The 20,045-nt window shown below is 40.3% G+C and overlaps 1 protein-coding gene and 1 pseudogene across 10 annotated transcripts in view; one reads left to right on the top strand and one right to left on the bottom strand.

Annotated features, from left to right (window-relative positions):
* ZNF462 (zinc finger protein 462) overlaps positions 1-20,045 on the top strand; it is a 152,641-nt gene that overhangs the window by 98,984 nt on the left and 33,612 nt on the right. For all 10 annotated transcript variants that reach the window (XM_055271585.2, XM_055271588.2, XM_063636156.1 and 7 more), the window contains 2 exons: positions 11,685-11,952; positions 13,809-13,945. In XM_055271585.2, coding sequence (XP_055127560.1) covers positions 11,685-11,952; positions 13,809-13,945 — 405 coding nt within the window. The remainder of the gene's footprint in view (positions 1-11,684; positions 11,953-13,808; positions 13,946-20,045) is intronic.
* LOC134736232 (large ribosomal subunit protein eL8-like) lies at positions 18,326-19,224 on the bottom strand (annotated as a pseudogene).

The raw sequence follows: 20,045 nt of genomic DNA, 5'->3' as shown, positions 1-20,045 counted from the left end.
AATTGTGACCAACTCCTTGAAGTCAGTAGGCAGCTTCCCTCCAGTCAGGTCTTGAGGAGGAAGCACTGTGGCCTTGCCCACGGCCTGTGAGCTCTAAATACCATCTGAGGTTGCTCACAAGCTCTCTACGGTTGAGGCCAAGTCATTTATATAAAGAGGCTTTTGTGCTCAACACTTTTTGTTGGATTTTTTCAGTGTGGTAAAGACATCTATATGATCTAAACGAACAGCAGGAAACCTTACTTCCTCATCACACAATTCAAAAGAGTCACAGGTGAATTATGCATTCGGTATTGTGAGAGCTTCTCAATTAACAATGGCAGATGCCACCCAGAGTTTCCTCCAAAAAACATTAGAAAAAGGATCCTTCACCACACATTCGTTTCCCTACAAGTTTCCTGCCTGTTTCAAGGAGGGTTTTTAAGAACACACACTTTTGAGTTACAAATACTATTTAATGAAGAAGGAATAGCTACAGTGGCAGAAAAAGCAAACACACACATTTTTGGGACTGGGCATTCAGGATCCCCAGGTTATGCTTCTGTTTCTTCATTGGTTACCTGGGCAACATAAACCCATATCTGCTTTTCTAAGCCACTACAAGTCTTTAGGCAAAATGGATAGTCTGTGTGCTATATATCTGGGATGAGTGCATTTCTAATGGAGGAAAATAGGTAAAACAGTGTGTACAGTGAAAATATAGTTCTAAACACCTGAAGGTAATCCATGAGTACCTTCTCACGGATTGCAAAGGGCTCTATTTGTATGGTCTCAGGTGTTGATTATTTATCAAAAAGTCATGATGCATTTAAATACATGGTACCCATTACATCTGAGCATCTCACAAACATCGATGCCTACTGATGGGTGAAAAAAAAGAGGGATAGAGAGCTGCATACTGAATCATCTCAAGTGGCTTCCAGATGTGCTGATAGCATGTGTTTTGAGTTTTGGCTTATAGCTGATTTAGGGGCAAGACTAGAAATTAATGCCTTTGGCTTCTTGAGACAGCCATGGATTCTGAATTACATTGCATTCAAGTTCTTAAATGTTCAGAAGCCATTGTCTGTGTAATTAAAAAAGACCCAGACTTATTTCATCTAACATGGTTCAGTGTTTCAGTGGGAAGACTCTTAAACCTCAGTATCCAAAGAGAGAGTGGCATTTGGTGAGTTGCATTTTTTTTTTAAATCTGGGTTTTCCAGAACAGTATTTTCAGTTTGTACTCTTTTTTTTTTCTTTTGGATGTTTGTTGAGCACCTGCTTTAGGCCAGCTGCTGGACTAAGTTCTGAGGTACATTGACTTAAAACAATTATAGATAGGTGGATGGATGCACACATGGATACATGAATGGATAAATGGATGGATGGCCTAATTTCAAAGAGATCATAGTCTGGTAGGGGCAAAATAAATTAACCTTGATACAGCATGATACGTAGTAGTAGGGGAGCCTAAGGGGGGAATTTAATACATGTATCTAGAAGGGTCAAGGAAAATCTTCATGGTGATGGAATATCTTGACTGAGTACAGTTTTGAAAGATGAGTAAGAGTTTGTCAGACTGAAAAGTGTAAGAAGGATATGGAGAATGTACAACAATGCAGGGAAAAAAGGCATAAAAAGTGAATATTAGAAGCCTTGTATGTGACTGGCATTAAGCACAGCGTGGGAATAGTGTGGGCATGGGAGTGAGGATCGGCCTGAAGATGAAGGAGAGTGTGAGCCCTGTGGTTCAGAGTTTGGACTTTTTTCTGTAAGAAGGTGAGTATCATGATCACATTTGCATTTTAGAAAAGAAAGGAATCTTAGGGGGAGAAGAAACTGGAAAATGGAATGCTAGTTAGGAACATTTTGCAGTAGAAGTTCACACAGCAACCATGAGGGCCTGAACAAAAGCCATGGCAGTGGGCTAGTGAGTGGATCACAGAGACAGAGTTTCTCAGGAGGCTGAACCAACAGAGCTTTTGACTCATTGAATGTGTGGAATGAAAGAGAGAAATGAATCAAGGATTTATTCTGATTTCATTGACTGGGTGAATGAATGGTGATGTCATTGACAAAAAATATAGAAAGACAAATGGATATGTTCCCAAGTATAAGATCTAGTGAATTGAAAAGTCCAGGAATCCTCCTTGGCCTCAGGTCAGACCTGCCTGGATTCCTCAAAAATATAAAGAAAAAACATGAGGCTTCACATAAAATAAGGCCTTTGAGAAACCTTTTCAATGAATTTAAGTATGATGGGAAACTAGATCTCAAAAAAGAGAAAGATTGCCCATTTTTTGCCACGTTTGTGTCATTTTGCAGGCTAATATTTTGTTTTTTTTCTCAATCTATTCCCTGATCATATTTCAAGGTTTTGTTTTTACTCATCAGAATGACAGGAAGTTTTCAGTGTGTGTTTCCTTCAAGTTTGGCCTCAACTTTATTTTCAGGATTAGGCGTTTGTTTTTCCGTTTGCCTCCATGACAACGGAGTCCAGAATTCCTATATATAGTCATCCAGCGTCCATTGTCCCCCTGGCCATTGTATCATAATCTTGTGCGTCCAGGCCAGAGAGCTCCACTGATGACAGTAGACAAGGAGGTGCCAGAGTCCTTGGCCTGGAGATTTTCAAGGCATAATCCAAAGAAGGAAATAAAATAATGTGACTGCCTTTAGAGGCGTATGTTCCCCCTTAGACACTGTGGAATGGAAATGGTTTGTGTTCTAAAGCTTAGTTTCAAATATAATTTTCTTTTGGAATAGCCCATAGATAAAGAACATTTTTGAGGCTCTTCAGAGGAAATACTTGGAAAGTTGCATTGGTGATTTGTGGTTTTTGTTGTTTCTCTGGATACCAAATTCTGCTCAGTGTTAACAGCACTTGAGAAACAGGTATTTTGAGAACGGGAATTAAATCAAGGTACAAAAGAATTCGGATAGAACCGAGAACAATTTTTTAAATCAGCAGACTTCTTGAGTCTGAATCATCTTGATATCTCTGTGTTACACACTATTTTAATAACTTAAAACAATATATATGTACCTGGACTTAACAAAGTTGTCCACAAATTTAATCCAGGAAACATTTTCTTAAGTACCTTTCCAGGCACTTCTAAGCAATTGGGATACATCAGCGAAAAGGACAGCACCAACCCTTGCTCCTGTGGAGCTGACATTACCTGCTTGGTTATCATTTCAGATTGACAGGAACAATGCCTTGTGTGCTTGTATAGCACAGCTGTCCACAAATTCAATCTAATGGATATTTTCTTAAGTACCATCATTAAGTATTTATGGTGATAATTAAAGTTTATGAAGTTTGTAAAGAACCTAACAGAGATTATCTTGTCTAAAGGCACCTAAAAAAATTACTGCAGTAAAAAACACATAACATGGGAATTTACCCTCTTAACAAATTTCTAAGTATATAGGATAGTATTGTTAACTGTGTACACATTGTTATACAGCAGATCTCTAGAACTCTTTCATCTTACATGACTGAAACTCTATATCCATAGAACAACAACTCTCCACTTCCTTCTACCCACAGCCCCTGGCAACCACCATTCTACTGTCTGTATGGGTTTGACTGCTCTAGGTGCCTCATGGAAGTGGCATCATGCAGTGTTTGTCCTTCTGTGACTGGCTTATAGCATATAACAAGATTTCCTTCTTTTTTAAGGCTAAATAATATTCGTGTGTGTATGTGTGTGTGTGTGTGTGTGTGTGTGTGTGTGTTATACATCACATTTTCTCTCATTCACATGTTGATGAACACTTAGGTTGCTTCTACCTCCTGGCTATTGTAACTACTGCTGTAGTGAACATGGGAGTACATATCTCTTCAAGATCCTAATTTCAATTCTTTTGGATAAATACCCAGTAGCGGGATTGCTTGATCATATGATAGTTCTGTTTTTAATTTTTTGAGGAAATTCCATGCTATTTTCCGTGAGACTATACCATTTTGCATTCCAAACAACAGCACACAAGGGTTCCAGTTTCTCCACTGCCTTGCCAGCACTTATTTTCTTTTTTTGATGATCACCATCCTAACTAGGGAATCCTTTTCAAAATGCCTTAAGCATTTTAATTTCATTTAAAATGTAAATACATGTATTCACCAGTATTGTGATACAGGGTAAAGCCTATGTATTTGAATCTGGTTCCTTTGATTGAAGTTCCCTGTTTTCTCCTTTGCGTAAACCACACCTACACTGCGTTGTGTGTTACTTCCAGTTTCCATTTCTTTGAAGTGGAATGAGAACTTAGACATTTGTGAAACAGTCTTAGAGCAGAGTCCTTCTAGATTTTTATGTTCTCAATCTTTTATAGTTGGTCTTGCCAAAATGTAACTTAACAGTATTTTTTTTTTTAGCAACTTGACTTTATCAAGTCTTTTCAAAGGATTCAACATAGCTTTCATAGAAATAACACTTTTATACCTATATTTTATCTTACAGAATATTAATTAAATTGAATGAGCTCAGTAGCAAATATAACTGGTACAAAAAAGTTTTAGGAGCAAATGAAACTGATGATTCTTGTTAGCATTAGGTCAAATGCTAGAAGCAGAAATGGGTGGACCTGCTAAAGGATGGTGTACAACATCAGCCTAGACACCACTGTTGCCATGGTTCTTCTTTGATTAGAATGTTTTAAGGTCAGAGACATTGATCTAGCCAAGTTTGCTTAAGGAGGACTTGTAAATGTAATATGAGGTATAATGAGATCAGGGCAAGAATCACAATGTGTATGTGTTGGCAAAGCATAGAGGAAAGCAAAGAGTTCTGTTTGGATTGCTGCGAAAAATCTTCACAGAGGGTGTGACATTTCAGCTGAGTTTTGAAGGATGGGTAAGAATTTACCAGGGAAAAAGAAGAGAAAGTGCACTGGTGGCCTTGATCAAGGATCCCAAGGATGCAATACATAGAATTTGCAAGAAATTGGAAGCTAGCTGGAAGTGAGGCTGGAGACATGGGCTGAGATGAGACTGAAGAGCTTTACTCTTGAGCAATAGGGCACACTCATATCATCATCATATATGAGTAATGATATGTATGCTGGCTGAACTGGAATTGATCTTAGAAGAAGAAAGACCAGGTAGGAGACTTTAAGAGTTGCCCATATGTCATAGGAGGACCTGAATGAACAAGGGGTAGGGACGGCAGGACTGGGGAGGAAAATGAATGGCGGTGGGTCATGAGGCCTGTCTCTGATGCGTTATACCTGTTTAAATGTGCTGCCACAGGGAAGGGAGAAATCTGAAACTTTGAAGGAAGAATCTCACAATTTGAGCTCAAACAAAGTGGTGAGCCATTTACCAACATTCAGAATGCAGAAGGAGATGTTTAGGGAAAGATGGTGTCAGTTCTCAACACGGTGAGTTTCAGGAGTCCATCAGACACAAAGCTTGAACAGTCTTTCAGCTTTAGATGAAGACTCAGATGATCACAAAGCTCAGTAGGTTTCCCATTGCAGAATTCTGTTTCTGGTCGCTACAGATTCCTGGATCACTGTCGCATACATGAAAATACTGAAACTATTTTTGTCCTTTGCCTAAGTTTATTAGCAGTTGTATAATAGAAGTTGCATGGCACCCCAAAAGTTTCCTGGCTATTAAATAAAGTACATTTTTAGCTGCCCTCTTACCTTTGTTCGTGTGCCTTTCTCAAATTTTCTTGACTAGAAATATTATTTCTTGACTAGAAATAATGGTCTATACGTCTAGCTTATTTGGGTTCTCCCTCAACCTCCTCACTTTGGGCATTTACAATATCTTAAGTTATCCACAGATAATATTCTGTTTCTAATGGCCCATGCTATCAACCATTAGTTGCTAGATAGTCTGCTTTTCGGAAGAAAATTATAATCCATGTATTATTTTGAACTTCCTATGCTATTTTAGAACTTGGCGATTTTAAATTGTCCCTTACACAACCTACCCCACCCTCTGATGTACATGTTTTTCTGTTCAGACTCATCATTTCTTTACCCTAGGGAAATTAAGTCATTTTTTTCATTGTGATAATAATGTAGTTGTTGAATTTCTGTTTAGTTTCTCCAAAATGTACGACTTAAGGTGGGGGTGTAGTGAGTTGAACGTTTAGGTAGCTGCGTGTCTAGTGTTGATTTCATTAATTAGCACACTAATTAATACTAGTTATATTTATTAATGGACACTCATAGTTCTCTTGACATCCCCTCTCCATCTCTCTCACTCCCACATTCTATGAGGCACAAAGTGCTGCTGATTTTTCCTTCCTTCCCCTGCCTCTTTATAAATACCTCTATTAAAACATTTTGTTTTGCATTGTATCACAATCAATTATTTACATCTTTGTCTGAGAAAGTGAGTTGCTTGAGGTCAAGGCTTAAGTCTTACTGTCCCAGAACAGGGTCTCCTATTTACTTAAATGCTCAGTAAATATTTGCTGAATGAATGGGTGTAATTGAATCATTTGCCCCTTGGCCACCTCTAAAATTTGCTTGCCTAAAATTCCTTGTCTTTTATTTTTTCTTGGTACTTGATTCACACTGACCAAGAAGCCTGTCTTCCAAGTCTGCACAAAAATCTAGCTCAAATATAATTAAATGTAGTTGCTGGCACCAAGGTACCTTTGCTGCCTTTCACCTTCACTCATACTCTCTATGCAGGGCTACAGAAAATTGAGAATTGATCTCTGGTATGACTTCCTCTTTGTATCACTTAGAGCATGCAAGGGGGCTGTCCTCTGCGGCTCCTACAATTTCCTGCCCAATTGACTCTTATTCTTCCTTGTGTCTTCCTTAATCTTACAATAGCTGGACTCTCCTGTTACTGTTCATTTGTTCTCTTTGCCTCTTTTATTCCTTCAATCAGTGGAGTAAGTTTGTTAGACATAGAGAGGCCTATATTTTCATAAGTCAACTGCTCAGCTCTCTCCCCTAATAAATATGAGTTTCTAGAAGACATCTCTCACGTCTTCTTTGACTTTGGATCCCCAGAGCCAGCACATGACCTGGCACTAGCACAATGTTAACTAAATATTGTGGAATCGGAACTGTGAATACTCAAGAAAGTCTCATTCTCTTGGGCTTACAGTCCATTTATTTGTCATTTGCCTTTATAAAGTCAAATTTCTTGTGATTGTCTCTATGCTTACTAAGTTTTGGAGAAAAAAAGGAAAAAATCAAAACAACTCAAACGGTTATTCTGGAGAGCTGGAATTAGCAAAAAAAAATTCCAATTTCTCCAAGAACGTGAAAAATGAGAGGGTTAGGATGTCCCATTTAGAATTCAGCCCTTACCTGGTTTGAAATCGTGAGCTGTTCAAGAGCCACGAAAAAGCACCCATCTCTCATTTGCATTTGTGTATCTTTCTTTTCCCAGCCAAACCCCACTTGAGGAATGTTAGAGTGTTATTATTTGTGGACAATTTATCAAGCATCTAACTAAAGCATGACATTTAGACAGATAGGTTTCCAGTTCTGGGTATTTGCAGGGCTTACCTTCACAACATGCTTCTAGAAATGTCTCCTCCTGTGTAGTCCCTTATTTTGTTTATATAAGCATTTTGAAATTTCAGATATTCTTTCTCTTTTCCTTGAGTCTTGCTTTATTTTTTTTCATAATGCTTCAAAATGTTAGTGTTTTCTTCCCTATTCATTTTAATGTTATTTTCTATCTATTCTGTTATCATTTGCATCTGTTCTAATGTTATTTTCTTAACTATTTCAACCTTTCTACCACTTTCTCTCTTTCCTCTCTACTATGTGTTTATTGCTGAAGCAACGTTCATGTTCTTTTTGGCTCCTCTGATTTGTATCACAGAACCCTAGAGGTCACCATTGAGAACAGATGCCTAAGACACAAGACTCAGACTTTATAATCAGACAGGTCTTTGTTCAAATCCTACCGCTGCTTCTTCATGTCTGTGTGACCAGTCATCCTCAGCTTCAGCTACCTCACTGGTAAAATTGAGATGTAAACCCAATTAGACCGCACACCATAGTTGTGAAAGTTAATTGCTGGCTTCTGAATAAATTCTAAATCCTACAGGCTCTGTGACCATCATTGCTAAAATTCTAATTTGATCCTGATTTTAATTCATTTCTTTTGATAGCTTACAAACCAGAGAACTCCATATAACTTAATTAAATTTATTTTATGACTACAATTATACATTATAATTTCATTTCTAAAACTTCGCATATAATTAAAGTCACAAGTCAGAGAATAAAACTCTTTTCTCAGACTGTGTGTGTCAGGGTTGGTTGGTTGTGGTTGGTTGGTTGGTTGGTTGGGAATGTATGGTGATGCTAAGCCATGACCTGCTTTTAAAGGTGGACCACCTTAGTCTTTCCTGTTGGTTCCATTGTAGATACCACTGGCCATACAGGTGTTAAAGATGTAACTTGTGTGAGCCGCAGTTGGGTGCAGAACTTCCCACTGAATTCACATCCATGTGATTCAGCTGCTGTATTTCCCCATGACCAGAAGTCTGACTCTCCCAACACAGGGATATTTTTAACCTTTCTTTCCTTAAGCTCAAAATGAAAGAAAATAGTCTTAATGATGATTTTTAACTTATGTGACATGCCCTTCACAGCGAACAATCTGTTTGCCTTTCTAACCTGGGCACAGAACGACCTCCTTCCTGCTCTCCAGGCCATGCTTCATGAGCAAACAGGAATTTTATGTAGCTTAGCAATTGGGCTTTTTAAAGATCGGTGGAATGATACAAGCTCATGTCTTTATCACTTTAGTGCCCAAAGTGCTAAAATCCTACATTATTCACAAATTCCACGTGAGCGAGAGTGAAATTGAGAATGTTGGCAGCAAAGAGGAAAGTAAAGCCCTAAGAAAATCCAAAAAGTTGTAACCTGGGCATTATTACAAATGTATCCTAAATGATGGGATTTGCTTATTTTTGTCAATAAACCTGTCCATCTGATTTTAACCAGGGGGAAAAAAATTTTTATGATATGGACGCATCAGCTGTTCCTTTTGCACTGCCATTTGAGAAGGGCAATGAGCCTCTGTTTCTTGGAATGCTTTTCCCGTGACTTCTTGCATTTTTATTTCTTCAGGTTTTCCATACTGTATAAATATCAGAGTTAAAATATAGAATTTGTTTTTTGAAATGGGTGAAATAATGTGCAATAGGCCCTAGAGACAAGATAAAAATGTGTTAACTAAAAGAGATTGGAGTCCTTGGAGGGGGTCTGCCTGACAGATCAGTGCATGTGTTGAGTTGGGGATGGATGGAAGGTCTGGGAGTGCATTCAACTGGCTTATCATCTGGCTAGGAGCCGTTCATTTCTTTATTGTTCTGCTAGAAAGGGACTGAAGATGTCAGCTACCTGGTATCAGAGACGACTACCAGCATCCATACTACTCTGGGAGATCCAGGGATGTGCCTTGTTATGGAGGGGACTGTGACTCCTTTAAGACCTAGACCATCACTTGGGAGATTTGTTTTTGGTCTCTGGGTGGATTTGTGGATGGTAGACAGATCACAGGCCAGCAGGACCTGGCTTTGGCCTTGTTGGTTATAGAATTTCTATTCTGCAGAGCTAAGAGTGAAAACTAGGACCAACATTACCAAGAGGACAGAAGCTATCTGGGGATCCTGGCTGGCAGTGCTCAACTTACAGCTCAAGCCTATGATAACAAGAGAGGTGGAGTGTGTTTTGTGCTTCATTGTGCATGTGTTTCAAGCAGAAACTAGACTTGAGGGCTTAAATAGAAAACATCTCAAACAATCCATGAAATGGTAAACAAACCTGCTATTGAATGAGAAGAATGAGAAGTTGACAATTGCATTATTATTATCCAGAGTGGGTTCATCAGCTAGGGTAGAGGAATAAAGAAAAAGGAGATAAAAGAACTGGGTAAAACGAATTGAGTTGTCATTCCTTTCTTCCTTTGTCTTCCGTTTACACCTGGTAACGAACCTATGGAGGCTTGGAGACATGTTCAGGTTTCCTTTTGTTTTATTTTTCTGTGTGTGGCAGGTTTGTTTACAATTTCCAAAGGGGTTTTTCTCAATCTTGAGGAATATGAATTGAGGAGGCGGGGAGGAGAACAAGAAGGGGAAGATATTTGAGTGTTTTGCAGACAGGCGGTGGCCCAGCAATCAGGGAGGCTGCTCTGCTTTTGTTTTCCTGTTCGAAGAGGCTGACGGGATGGATGGTGCTGGTTTCATCAAATATGGGTTTTAGAGAATTCCTCCATGTCCTGCCTTAGGGAATTATGCTTTGGAAAATTAAGTGTCCATCAAATCAGGAGGAGGCTTGTACAGTTTCTATCCCCTTTCCCCCCTGCTTTTTGAAAGGCTTAAGAAAAGAGCCCTTTGTTTTCTTTTCAAGGAAAGTTACACTGAAATTCATCTGTGTGGTATTCATGGACTTCATTTGTGTCATTCATAGGCAGCTGTAGGTTATATAGGACAATGTTTTTGAATTTCTAACCTCCACATTGAAAGCAGCATGTTGGGAAAAGGTTCAAGACCTTTTACTTTTCCTCTCCCCAACCCCTTTATTTATTTATTTTTACTTTTTTCTCCCTCTCTTTTTTTTAATTCAAAGAAGAAACGCTGAGATTTCCCCTCCTCCCTCCTAGATCAGATTTCTCCACCACATGCCATTGAAGCTTCTCGGGGTTAAGATTTGTGCCTGTCATTTCCAACATTTTCCTCAGAATCGCAAACTTTAAAATACCTTTCAGGGAAACTTGTTTGGAATTTTCATTTTAATGGGATTTATGAATAAATCTCCATCTTAATGCTGACTAAGCTTTAAACATCCATTCCAGGAGAACGCTATTGGATTTTTATATTTTAAAATTTAAATCACTTGAGTGTGAAGGCATAAAACATTTTTATATTTGTGTGAGTGCCTTGTGCTTGAGCATTTCTGTTAAAGACTGATTTTTTTTTTTTTTAATTTGGTTGGCTTGAATAAATCTGGGCTGCAAAGGAGGAGATGTTGCATCATGTCCTTTCCTTTCTCGTGTAGACGGCTGTGTACATTATGCAGGTTTATTTTCTCACCTACAGGGAAGGGTATTCTGTGGCAACCTGTTGCCATGCTGCGATTTCCTTTAAAAAAACAAAAAACAAAAAAACGGTTTACTTTCTTCCTACGCTTTGAAACCTTTAACCTCAAAATTTTATTTTTAAATGCCATGAGCTCTCAAAGTCAGATTAAAAGAGGTGGTAGTTCCTCCCGACATGCATTCCCCAAATCTGTGTTGTAGAATGTAAATGAAGATAAAAGATGGAATCATAATCATCCCTCTTAAAAAAAAAAAAAGAACTCTCAAAACTAACGTTGGTCAAAAGATGCAAACATTCAGTTACAAAATTAATAAGTTCTGGGGATCCAATGTGCAGCATAGTGACTATAATTTATAATACTGTGTGGTTTACTTGAAATTTGCTGGGGGAGTAGGTCTTAAGTGTGTTCCCTGCACATTACAAATGGTAACTGTGAGGTGATGGATACGTTCGTTAAATTGATTGTGGTCATCATTTCACAATAGATACATATATCAAATCATCATCTTGTACACCTTAAGTATAAACAATTTCTGTTTGTCAGTTATACCTTAGTAAAGCTGGAGGGTAAAAAGAAACCTGATGTTAGGGGTTTTCAAGCATTGATCCTCTACTGTGTTCTCTGTGCCCCGTGTCATTTTTCTCGTCTCTTCACAGACTCATCATATTCAGAGCCCCCAGATGTTCAGCAGCAGTTGAACCACTATCAGTCAGCTGCCCTGGCAAGGAACAACAGCCGTGTTAGCCCTGTGCCTCTTTCTGGGGCTGCTGCTGGCACTGAGCAGAAAACCGAAGCCGTGCTTCACTGCGAATTCTGTGAATTCTCCTCCGGCTACATCCAGAGCATCAGGCGCCATTACCGGGACAAGCATGGTGGGAAGAAGCTTTTCAAGTGCAAAGACTGCTCGTTTTACACAGGCTTTAAGTAAGTGATGTAATGAACAGCTGTGGAAAACAAGGTGGCTGCCCCTGTTCCACCCCTCACTGCAGCCTTCCCTTACGCTTTCCTACTTGGAGCTTATGGGAGGCCCTGCCCATGTGATTATGTAGGGGTTGGGTCCAGGCTTCATGGAAGGAGGATAGTTTCAGAAGACTGCTTTGCAATTTGGGAAGGGATGAAGAGCTATATCAGAACAAATGAGTTTTAAAATTGGAGCAAATGGGCTCTCAAGTAGTGTAAGATTGAAGCAAATGATTTCCTCCCATGCTTGGAGTGGTGTTTGCCTTCAGAGAACTGTCTCCTCTCCTTTTTTTAGCTTTCGAAAAAAAAGTATGTTCTTGGAAGCAAAGTCAAAGCCAAAAGAAAACATCCGGCAGTAGTGTCTTCCCTGCTCCCCGATAGAAAATTCTTTAATTCTTAAGACCGTAGTATTGAAAGACACATAGAGAATCAAGACCCTGGCACTTCCAACACTACACTTGAGCAATCTTAGAGAGATTGTTCCAGTCTAGAAAAAGAGAATCCATAGTCACCCTTGCCCCTGCGGATGACAGAATTGATGGACTCAGTTAAAGAATGGAATGCTTCCTATGATGTAATCTAAACTTCTGCAATTGAATCTCATCCTGTGAGATAGTGTTTAGGTTAGTGGTTACAGGTGTAGAGTGTGGAGCCTGACTGCCTGGGTGATTCTGGACAAGTCACTAAGACACTCTCTGTGTCCCTATTTTCTTACCTATAACATAAAGATAATAATAGTACCTACATCATAAGGCTCTTGTGAGCAATAAATGAACCAGTGTATCTTGAAGTACTTAGAATAGTGCCTGGCACAAAGCAAACACTAATAAGTGTAATAATATCATAGATAGAAAGCTATTATAATAATATGGCATTAGATATCATAGATAAAAAGCTATTATTTTCTGTTCCTGTTGTAATCAGGATCTGAGCCTTAGACTACTTCAATACATGCTTCACACCAAGAGGCTATGGAAATTAGGCTTCATGTCAAAAAAAAAGAAGAATTGGAAGAAGTCTCTTTCCCACCAGCATCGTAATAGCTGGGATTTGATGGAACATGTGTTCTATCTCTATTAATTTGCTCCAGTTACTTTTCAGATAAATACATGTGTGATTTGGTGCTGAGAGAAGGCTAGAGGACCCCAGAGGGCAAGGGCCGACAGACAGGCAGACACTTTCTCCAGAAAGCAGCACTCGGGTTCACAAGAAAGGGTCCCTGCCCATTAAAGTCTTGGCTTTATCGATCTTAATGAGACATTTAAGGTTTTGCAAATGTTGAAGATTTGAAAAGGATGGAGGAAGAGGTAGCAGTACCATTCCACCTTTAAGCTGGTACAACAACACTCAGTTTACCTAATCATCAATCATGATGATTGACTTCCTGGACAACTTGTCCTCCCCCCCTTACCTGTGAAGAATTATACAGGCAGTTTCTAAGTCAACCTAGCTTTAAAATAATCTCTGTCCTCCCAAGCATGATGAAAAATAGTTCCTTTTTTGGGATTTTGTTTTCATACTCTTAATAGACAATTTTTAAGAATAAGGTGTTTGGGGAATTTGTTTCTTTTCAAACTAGGCTAAACCCAGCCCAGGGCACAGTTTCCAGAAGGAAGTTACTACCATTTGAAAGTGTTCAGATTCGGTTGAGTGACTAAGTTTCTGGGTGGTCAACAAACATGATTAACAGACTTTTTTTTTTAGCCCCACAAGCAGGAGAGCTGCACTTGGACATATATAACACGTTTGCCAGCAGGAAATGTGAAAATGCAATGATGCCTGGTTACACACATCACCTCTCTTCCCAACCTCTCTCCTAGATCTGCTTTTACTATGCACGTGGAAGCTGGGCACTCAGCGGTTCCCGAGGAGGGCCCCAAAGATCTTCGCTGTCCTCTCTGCCTCTATCACACCAAATACAAGCGCAACATGATTGACCACATCGTGCTGCACCGAGGTAACCTTTCTAACTTGGTTTTCTTGGATGCAGCGGGGGGCAGGCAGCAGAGATGTCCTTCTAGGGATGCTCTCTCAGAGTGGCAGTAGCACCTGTGCCTTGTTCCTCACCTTATCTTCAGGCAAGAAACCACAGTGATAACCACAGTGACAGCCAACAGGGCAAAAACACCTTCCTGCTGGGAGTATTTCCTCCACCTGGAGGGAGGCAAAGGTGACGGATTCTGCAGTGAACACTTCTGTAGGGCTTCCCAGCATGGGGGATTTGTACATTCTGAAAATTCTGCCACCCACAGCCTTGCGTAGACTGTATAGAAGGAATGAACAAGAAACAAAATGGGTGGGTGAAAGCAAATGTGAAATGTGAAGAGCTCTATGGCTGTGAGAGATTCTTTCAAGAAGACCAAAATGATTTCCAAAGCAGAACGTGGAACTTCCCTTGAAATGGTTGGAGGGAGAGAGAATTCTTTAAAATAATGTATTTTATACATTCTAATAATAGTCTCTATTATATATTCTAATAATAATTAGAAAATCCATGGGCTTTGGATTTAAATTCTGGTTTTAGAGCCTACTGTGTTTAACCTCTCCATCCATTAAAAGAGATGATTGTACCTATGAGATAATGGGTAAAGTGTCCAGTGGTTTTTCATAATGGATGCATAATGACTGTTCCATAAACGTTGGTTCCTGCTGATAAACAGTGATACTTCTTTTAAGTCCACTTTGGTCTTTCTTTGAGTTGCATTTACCCTTGGCCAATTAAAACATTGTTAAACAACAGGCTTCCTCTGCATTGGAAGGAAAAATATGTTATGTAGAACCTGTTTCGTCCTGAAAGGATTCAAGCTACAGGTGGATAGAAAAAGATTACAGGAGTGCTCATTGCCAGTCTTGATTGGTGTTTCTACTCATCTTTCCATCTACTTCATTCTTTCTCTCCATCCCTTCTTTCCATCCTTTTCCCTCCTATCTTCATTCCTTTGCCTCTGACCTTAGAAAGCCTTTCAATATTTGTCACATATGCCTCAAAAGCAATGAGTGTCATCTGTTGTCTTGCTGAGATGTCACTCACTCTGAAATGCTGTGTATTTGGGGGCCATTGGCAACACACCTCACATTGCCCCTGAGCCATTGCCTTTGGCCAATACATTTGTGACATACCCATGTCCATGCAAACTCATTGGAAGACTGGACATTTAACACGCACAGATTTCCCTCCTCCCCCTTGCACTCTAATGAGACATGAGATCGTTGCTGGCTAGGATGTCCACCTGCAAGCTGGGAGAAGCATCATAGGAACATTTAGGCAGGAATTCTTGGCCCGAGTGGTCCCGCCCGGTGTTCTGCCTCAGTCACCTGGCTTCCGGTCCCCCAGCCCATGTGTTGCGGTGGCTCTGTGCCCTATCACAGCTTGGTAAGGGGCCATCAGCAGGGCTGCTGCCGAGCAGACCCGGCGAGTCTTCACTTTCTGTGGTTGGTTCCTTTCTTTTCCCATATTGCTGCCTGGCAGGAACAGAGCTTTGATGCCTAACAAGCTCAATGACTTTCCCTCCCTGAGCTGAGAACACAAGAAAGGGGGAAGCAAAGAGAGATTAAACACTACGACCACAAATACTCCCATAGCATTCTACCCTCAACAAAGTGCCGCTTACACACACGGTCACTTCATCTTCCAGCAACATTGTGAAGGATACTATTACTGTATTCCCGTTGTATGCCTGTGAAACTTGAGATTGAGACAAACTACTTTTTTTAATAATTTAATGTACTTATTTGCCATATGCTTCATTTCACAAAGGTTTTAAGATATCTTAAAGACGTGTGTGCAGAACTATAGGCTTAAAAACAAATGAGGAAATTGGGGTAAATGCAAAATAAGAAGAAACTAGTGGAAATTTCACCTCTAAGTATGACAAAGCTAGCTGAGAGTTTGGATACCCAGTGGATACCATGAGGTGCCATGCACTTGTTCACAGCAGGCTGCAGATTTGGCCCTGAGATTCCTTGCCTACCATGGTAGAAAAGAAAACCACGAAGCAACCAGATTTCAAGTGCTTGTTAGACTTTTTTGAAATGTTGTTCAGGAAATTTTCAGGAATCCTAGACACTGAAACCTAGAGGAATTTGTCTAGCAGGTTTTCCTGAAGGGGACAGTGTATGACGTAGTGCATATTGTGCCCACCATAAATACAATAGTAAGTTTTTCAGGGCCCATGAGAGCTGGAATCACTCACTCAAAGTCACCCAACTGGTAAGCAGTCAGTCACAGTCTTTTGATCCCATGTCTCATCACATTACCTGTCACTGGTTATTTGTGGTCTCTTCTGTTTACTTGTAAAGATCATTTTCAGAGTCCTTATCAAGGTCAGAAAACATCCATCTGAAATGAACGTGAGCATTTGAGGATTAATAGTAATAATAACAATATTAACAATAATAACAATGGTTACTGTTGCCGGTTGCTTGCCTAGCTGGTACTGTACTAAGTGCTTTACAGTATGTCATTTTATAAAATTCTCGCAAAACCCTATGTGGTGGATGACTGTTATCCCCCATGATGAGGAAATAAATGGATTCAGAAAGGCTAACTACTTGACGAACATGAAATATCTAGTAAGTAGTCCAGCTGGGATTTAAACCCAGGCTTGTCTGACCCACAGCTCTTGCCTTTACCCACCAGGCATCACTCTCTCACCCTGAGAGAGGTAATGTCACCCTGTCGAGTGTTGTAGTAGCTGTGGCAGCTGGGTTCAAAGACAGAATTATCAGAGGAGGTCAGAGGGGAAGTCCACGGATCCACAGGCAGCGGAGTGCCTCAGGACAGCCGTGTATACCATCTGTGTCCTGGCCTGGCTTTGGTGTCCATCTCTACTCAAAATGGCAGCTCAGTAGGAAGCTGACCTTGACAAGTCGAGAGACAGAGCTGCATGTCTGCCTTGCAATTTTGAGTTGGGGCTGATCTCAAAGTAATAAGATGTGGCTCCTTCTGCATCTGTCCTCTTCCTGCTCTACTCATGACATCCTTGGTCTCTCAGGTCCACAGTACAAGATCTTTCTGAGGTCTTAGTTAATTAAAGTATGTGGGATGAAAAGCAAGAAAACCAACTTCTGAACTGGCCCAGAGACAGAGCTACTGCTGGCAGAAATAGAGTTTCCATTGCTTTTTGTCGGTATGAATTGATATATTTAAGAAGGGAGAGAATCTACTTCACTCATGGGAAATCTGAATATGAACTAATCAGGGATTTATGTTGGCCACAGCAAAAGAGAGTATGATGTTTACTCATGTGTTCAGCAAACATTCATTATTTGCTTGTTACGTGCCACATTATGCTTGGTTCTTTGGGCAAAATGGGGAACATAAGACCCAGTACCCACTCTCCTCAGAGATGAGCATGTGCGTAGTGTAGACAAGACAGTGAGTGATGGGTATCTAGGTTTATTTCTGTTTGTAGTAGAGAGGGGTGGCTTTCAAACTGAGCCATGACAACATTTCAACAGGCAGAGAAGACTTAAGGCAGGGCATATTAGTTTGCAAGGACTATTGTAACAAGTGACCACCAACTGTGTAGATTAAAACAATAGAAATATATTCTCTCACAGTTCTGGAAGCTAGAACTCTGAAATCAAGGTGTTGGCAGAGCTGTGTTTCCTCTGAAGGCACAAGAGAAGGATCCTTATTTGCCTCTTCCTAGCTTCTGATGGCTCCCAGGGTTCCTTGACACTACTTGGCTTATAGCTGCATCAGTCTCATCTTTGTCTTCATCTTCATATGGCCTTCTTCTCTATGTGTATCACTTTGTGCCCTCTTTTCTTCTTATAAGAACATTAGTCATTGGGTTTAGGGCCCACCCTAATCTAGTGTGGCCTTAACTGATTGCCGTCTGCAAAGAACCTATGTCCCAATAAAGTCTGGGGTTCCAGGTAGACTTAAGTTTATGGGGGACACTCTTCAACCCACTACACGAGGGAAGAGACAATTTAATAAACCACTGAGGTCAGTGGAAGCAAGACATGTTTGCAGAATATTATTAGACATTTCCGGGGTCCTGAAGAGAATAGGAAGCATACCAGAGAAGTATGTTCTGGCCAAAGTATGAAGCGCCTGGATACTAATATAGAAGTTGGAACTTCAGTCAGTAGACAGATGGGAAGCCAGGACAAATTCTGATCAGGCTACTGATGAGACACTTATTGAATACTAATTTAGCAAAGGTTGAAGCAAAGGATTGGTAGACCCATCTCATTCAGGAACCGTGAACTTAGGTCAGATCAACATTTGATGAGATTGACCATGATTTGATGAGTTTAACTAGGGAAAAAATAAGCCCTGAACTTCTGTTTCAAGGATGAAGTCAGTGGTAGGACTTTCGGTAGGTTTTCATTCATGCAACAAATATTTATTGAACACCCACTATATGCCAGCATTATTTTGCTTTTGGCTTTTTGAAGGAGATTTTTTATTATTTTTATGTACAGAAAACCGAACAGTGTACATTTAACCCAGTTTAGTGGCAAGTTTTTTAGCTTCTGCCTTTTACAGCTTGGCAACACAAGCCACAGATTTTGGACTAAGGATCTTGCCTCCTCAGTGATATGGGATCTCATCATATCTGTCATTGTAATCGGTCCTGATGGCTTCTACCAGCTTAGCCAAAGCACCTTTGTCTTCCAAGTTAACGTGTGTGAAGGCAACAGTAGTGCAGATCTCCCTTTGGACTAGACACCCCATTTTGGCCATCCCCTTGACAATACAATAGGGGACTCCCTTCTTAGGACTCTGGGCAAGCAGGAAGACAGCCAGCTCCATGGGATCCTCATCATGTGCAGTCACCGTCAGCTGAGCTTTCTTGTTCTCTACCGAGGTGGTAAGAGTATTAACTCCTGCTGGAAGGACAGGTGGCCTCTTCGTGGGGACATTCCCTTTGCTGGCAGCTTTCTTCTCAATGCAGGCCAACAATCTTCTTCTCTTGCTTTGTCTCTAGCCAGCTTAAGCAGTTGAGTAGCTGTTAGGGGTCCAAGTCATGGGTGAACTGGTTAATCACGGGAGTCATTTTGAGCTGCTTATAGGGTAGCCCTTTACTACTATAGCCAGAAGTAGTGGGAATATTTGACAAAGGGACTAAGGTCCCTTTGGGGCTGGAGGTCCTGTCTTATGCCAACATTCTTAAGCCTTTTCTCGAACAGGGGATTCACCACCCTCTTGGCCTCCTACTTTTTCATGACAGCAGGAGCCAAGGCCATCTTCTTCCCCTTGGCCTTTTTTTCTTTTGGCATCTTGGGCGGCTGGAGGAGACAGCGCTAGCATTGTTTTAAGCTGTAGGGATACAGCCATGAAGAGTCAGGCAAGGTTTCTGCACTGAAGGAATTTGAACTTGAATGAGAAGAGAGACTAAAAAACAGGTGAATAAATAGTTTTATGAGGGTATTCCTATTGAGCTGATCACCATTGGAAGCACAATGTTTCATGCTTAGCTTTGCCCATATATATGTATCTTGCACATCCATAGTGAGCCTTAAAAACTGGCCACAGATTTTAGGGATGAAACACAGTTTTGTCAAATATTTACATTGTAATTTTGGAACCATGTAATCACTGCTATGCGTCTTTAATTGGCATATTAACTTAGTTTCTGTTTCCCAATACATAGACAAATGCTGAATTTAACTGAACCTTGCAAGTGGGAGCCTTGGGAACGGAACTAATCTCCCCTAATTTATCTGATCAGTGTCATTTTTCTTGAGAATAAAGTCTACAGTGAGATTGCCAATCTTTAACTTTATTCAGTGAAATTACATGTTTCCTTTCAACTTCTCCAAATACCTTTGCCTGATAGAATTAGAGGTACCATTTCCAGTTCCTTCTAGCTTGAGGATGGCAGCCTGGCTAACATCAAAACCTCATACTTCCTACCAGGAACTGTTTTGCTTGTGTTTATGTTTGTCTATTTATGGCTATGTTTTGGGATGATTGATATAAAAATAATGTTATTTTCTTCATAGCTTTCTCTAATACTCAGACTTTGTCACTTCTTTGCTTTGGGGCAAAGAAGGACTCAGTCCTCTAGAGTGGCAATTTGCACGCAAAGTTTTGGTGG

This window comes from Symphalangus syndactylus, chromosome 3 (genome assembly GCF_028878055.3).
Source record: "Symphalangus syndactylus isolate Jambi chromosome 3, NHGRI_mSymSyn1-v2.1_pri, whole genome shotgun sequence".
Classification (NCBI taxonomy): Eukaryota; Metazoa; Chordata; class Mammalia; order Primates; family Hylobatidae; genus Symphalangus; species Symphalangus syndactylus.
Note: the sequence above shows the minus strand (reverse complement) of the source record. Positions and strands in the feature narration are given on the sequence as shown.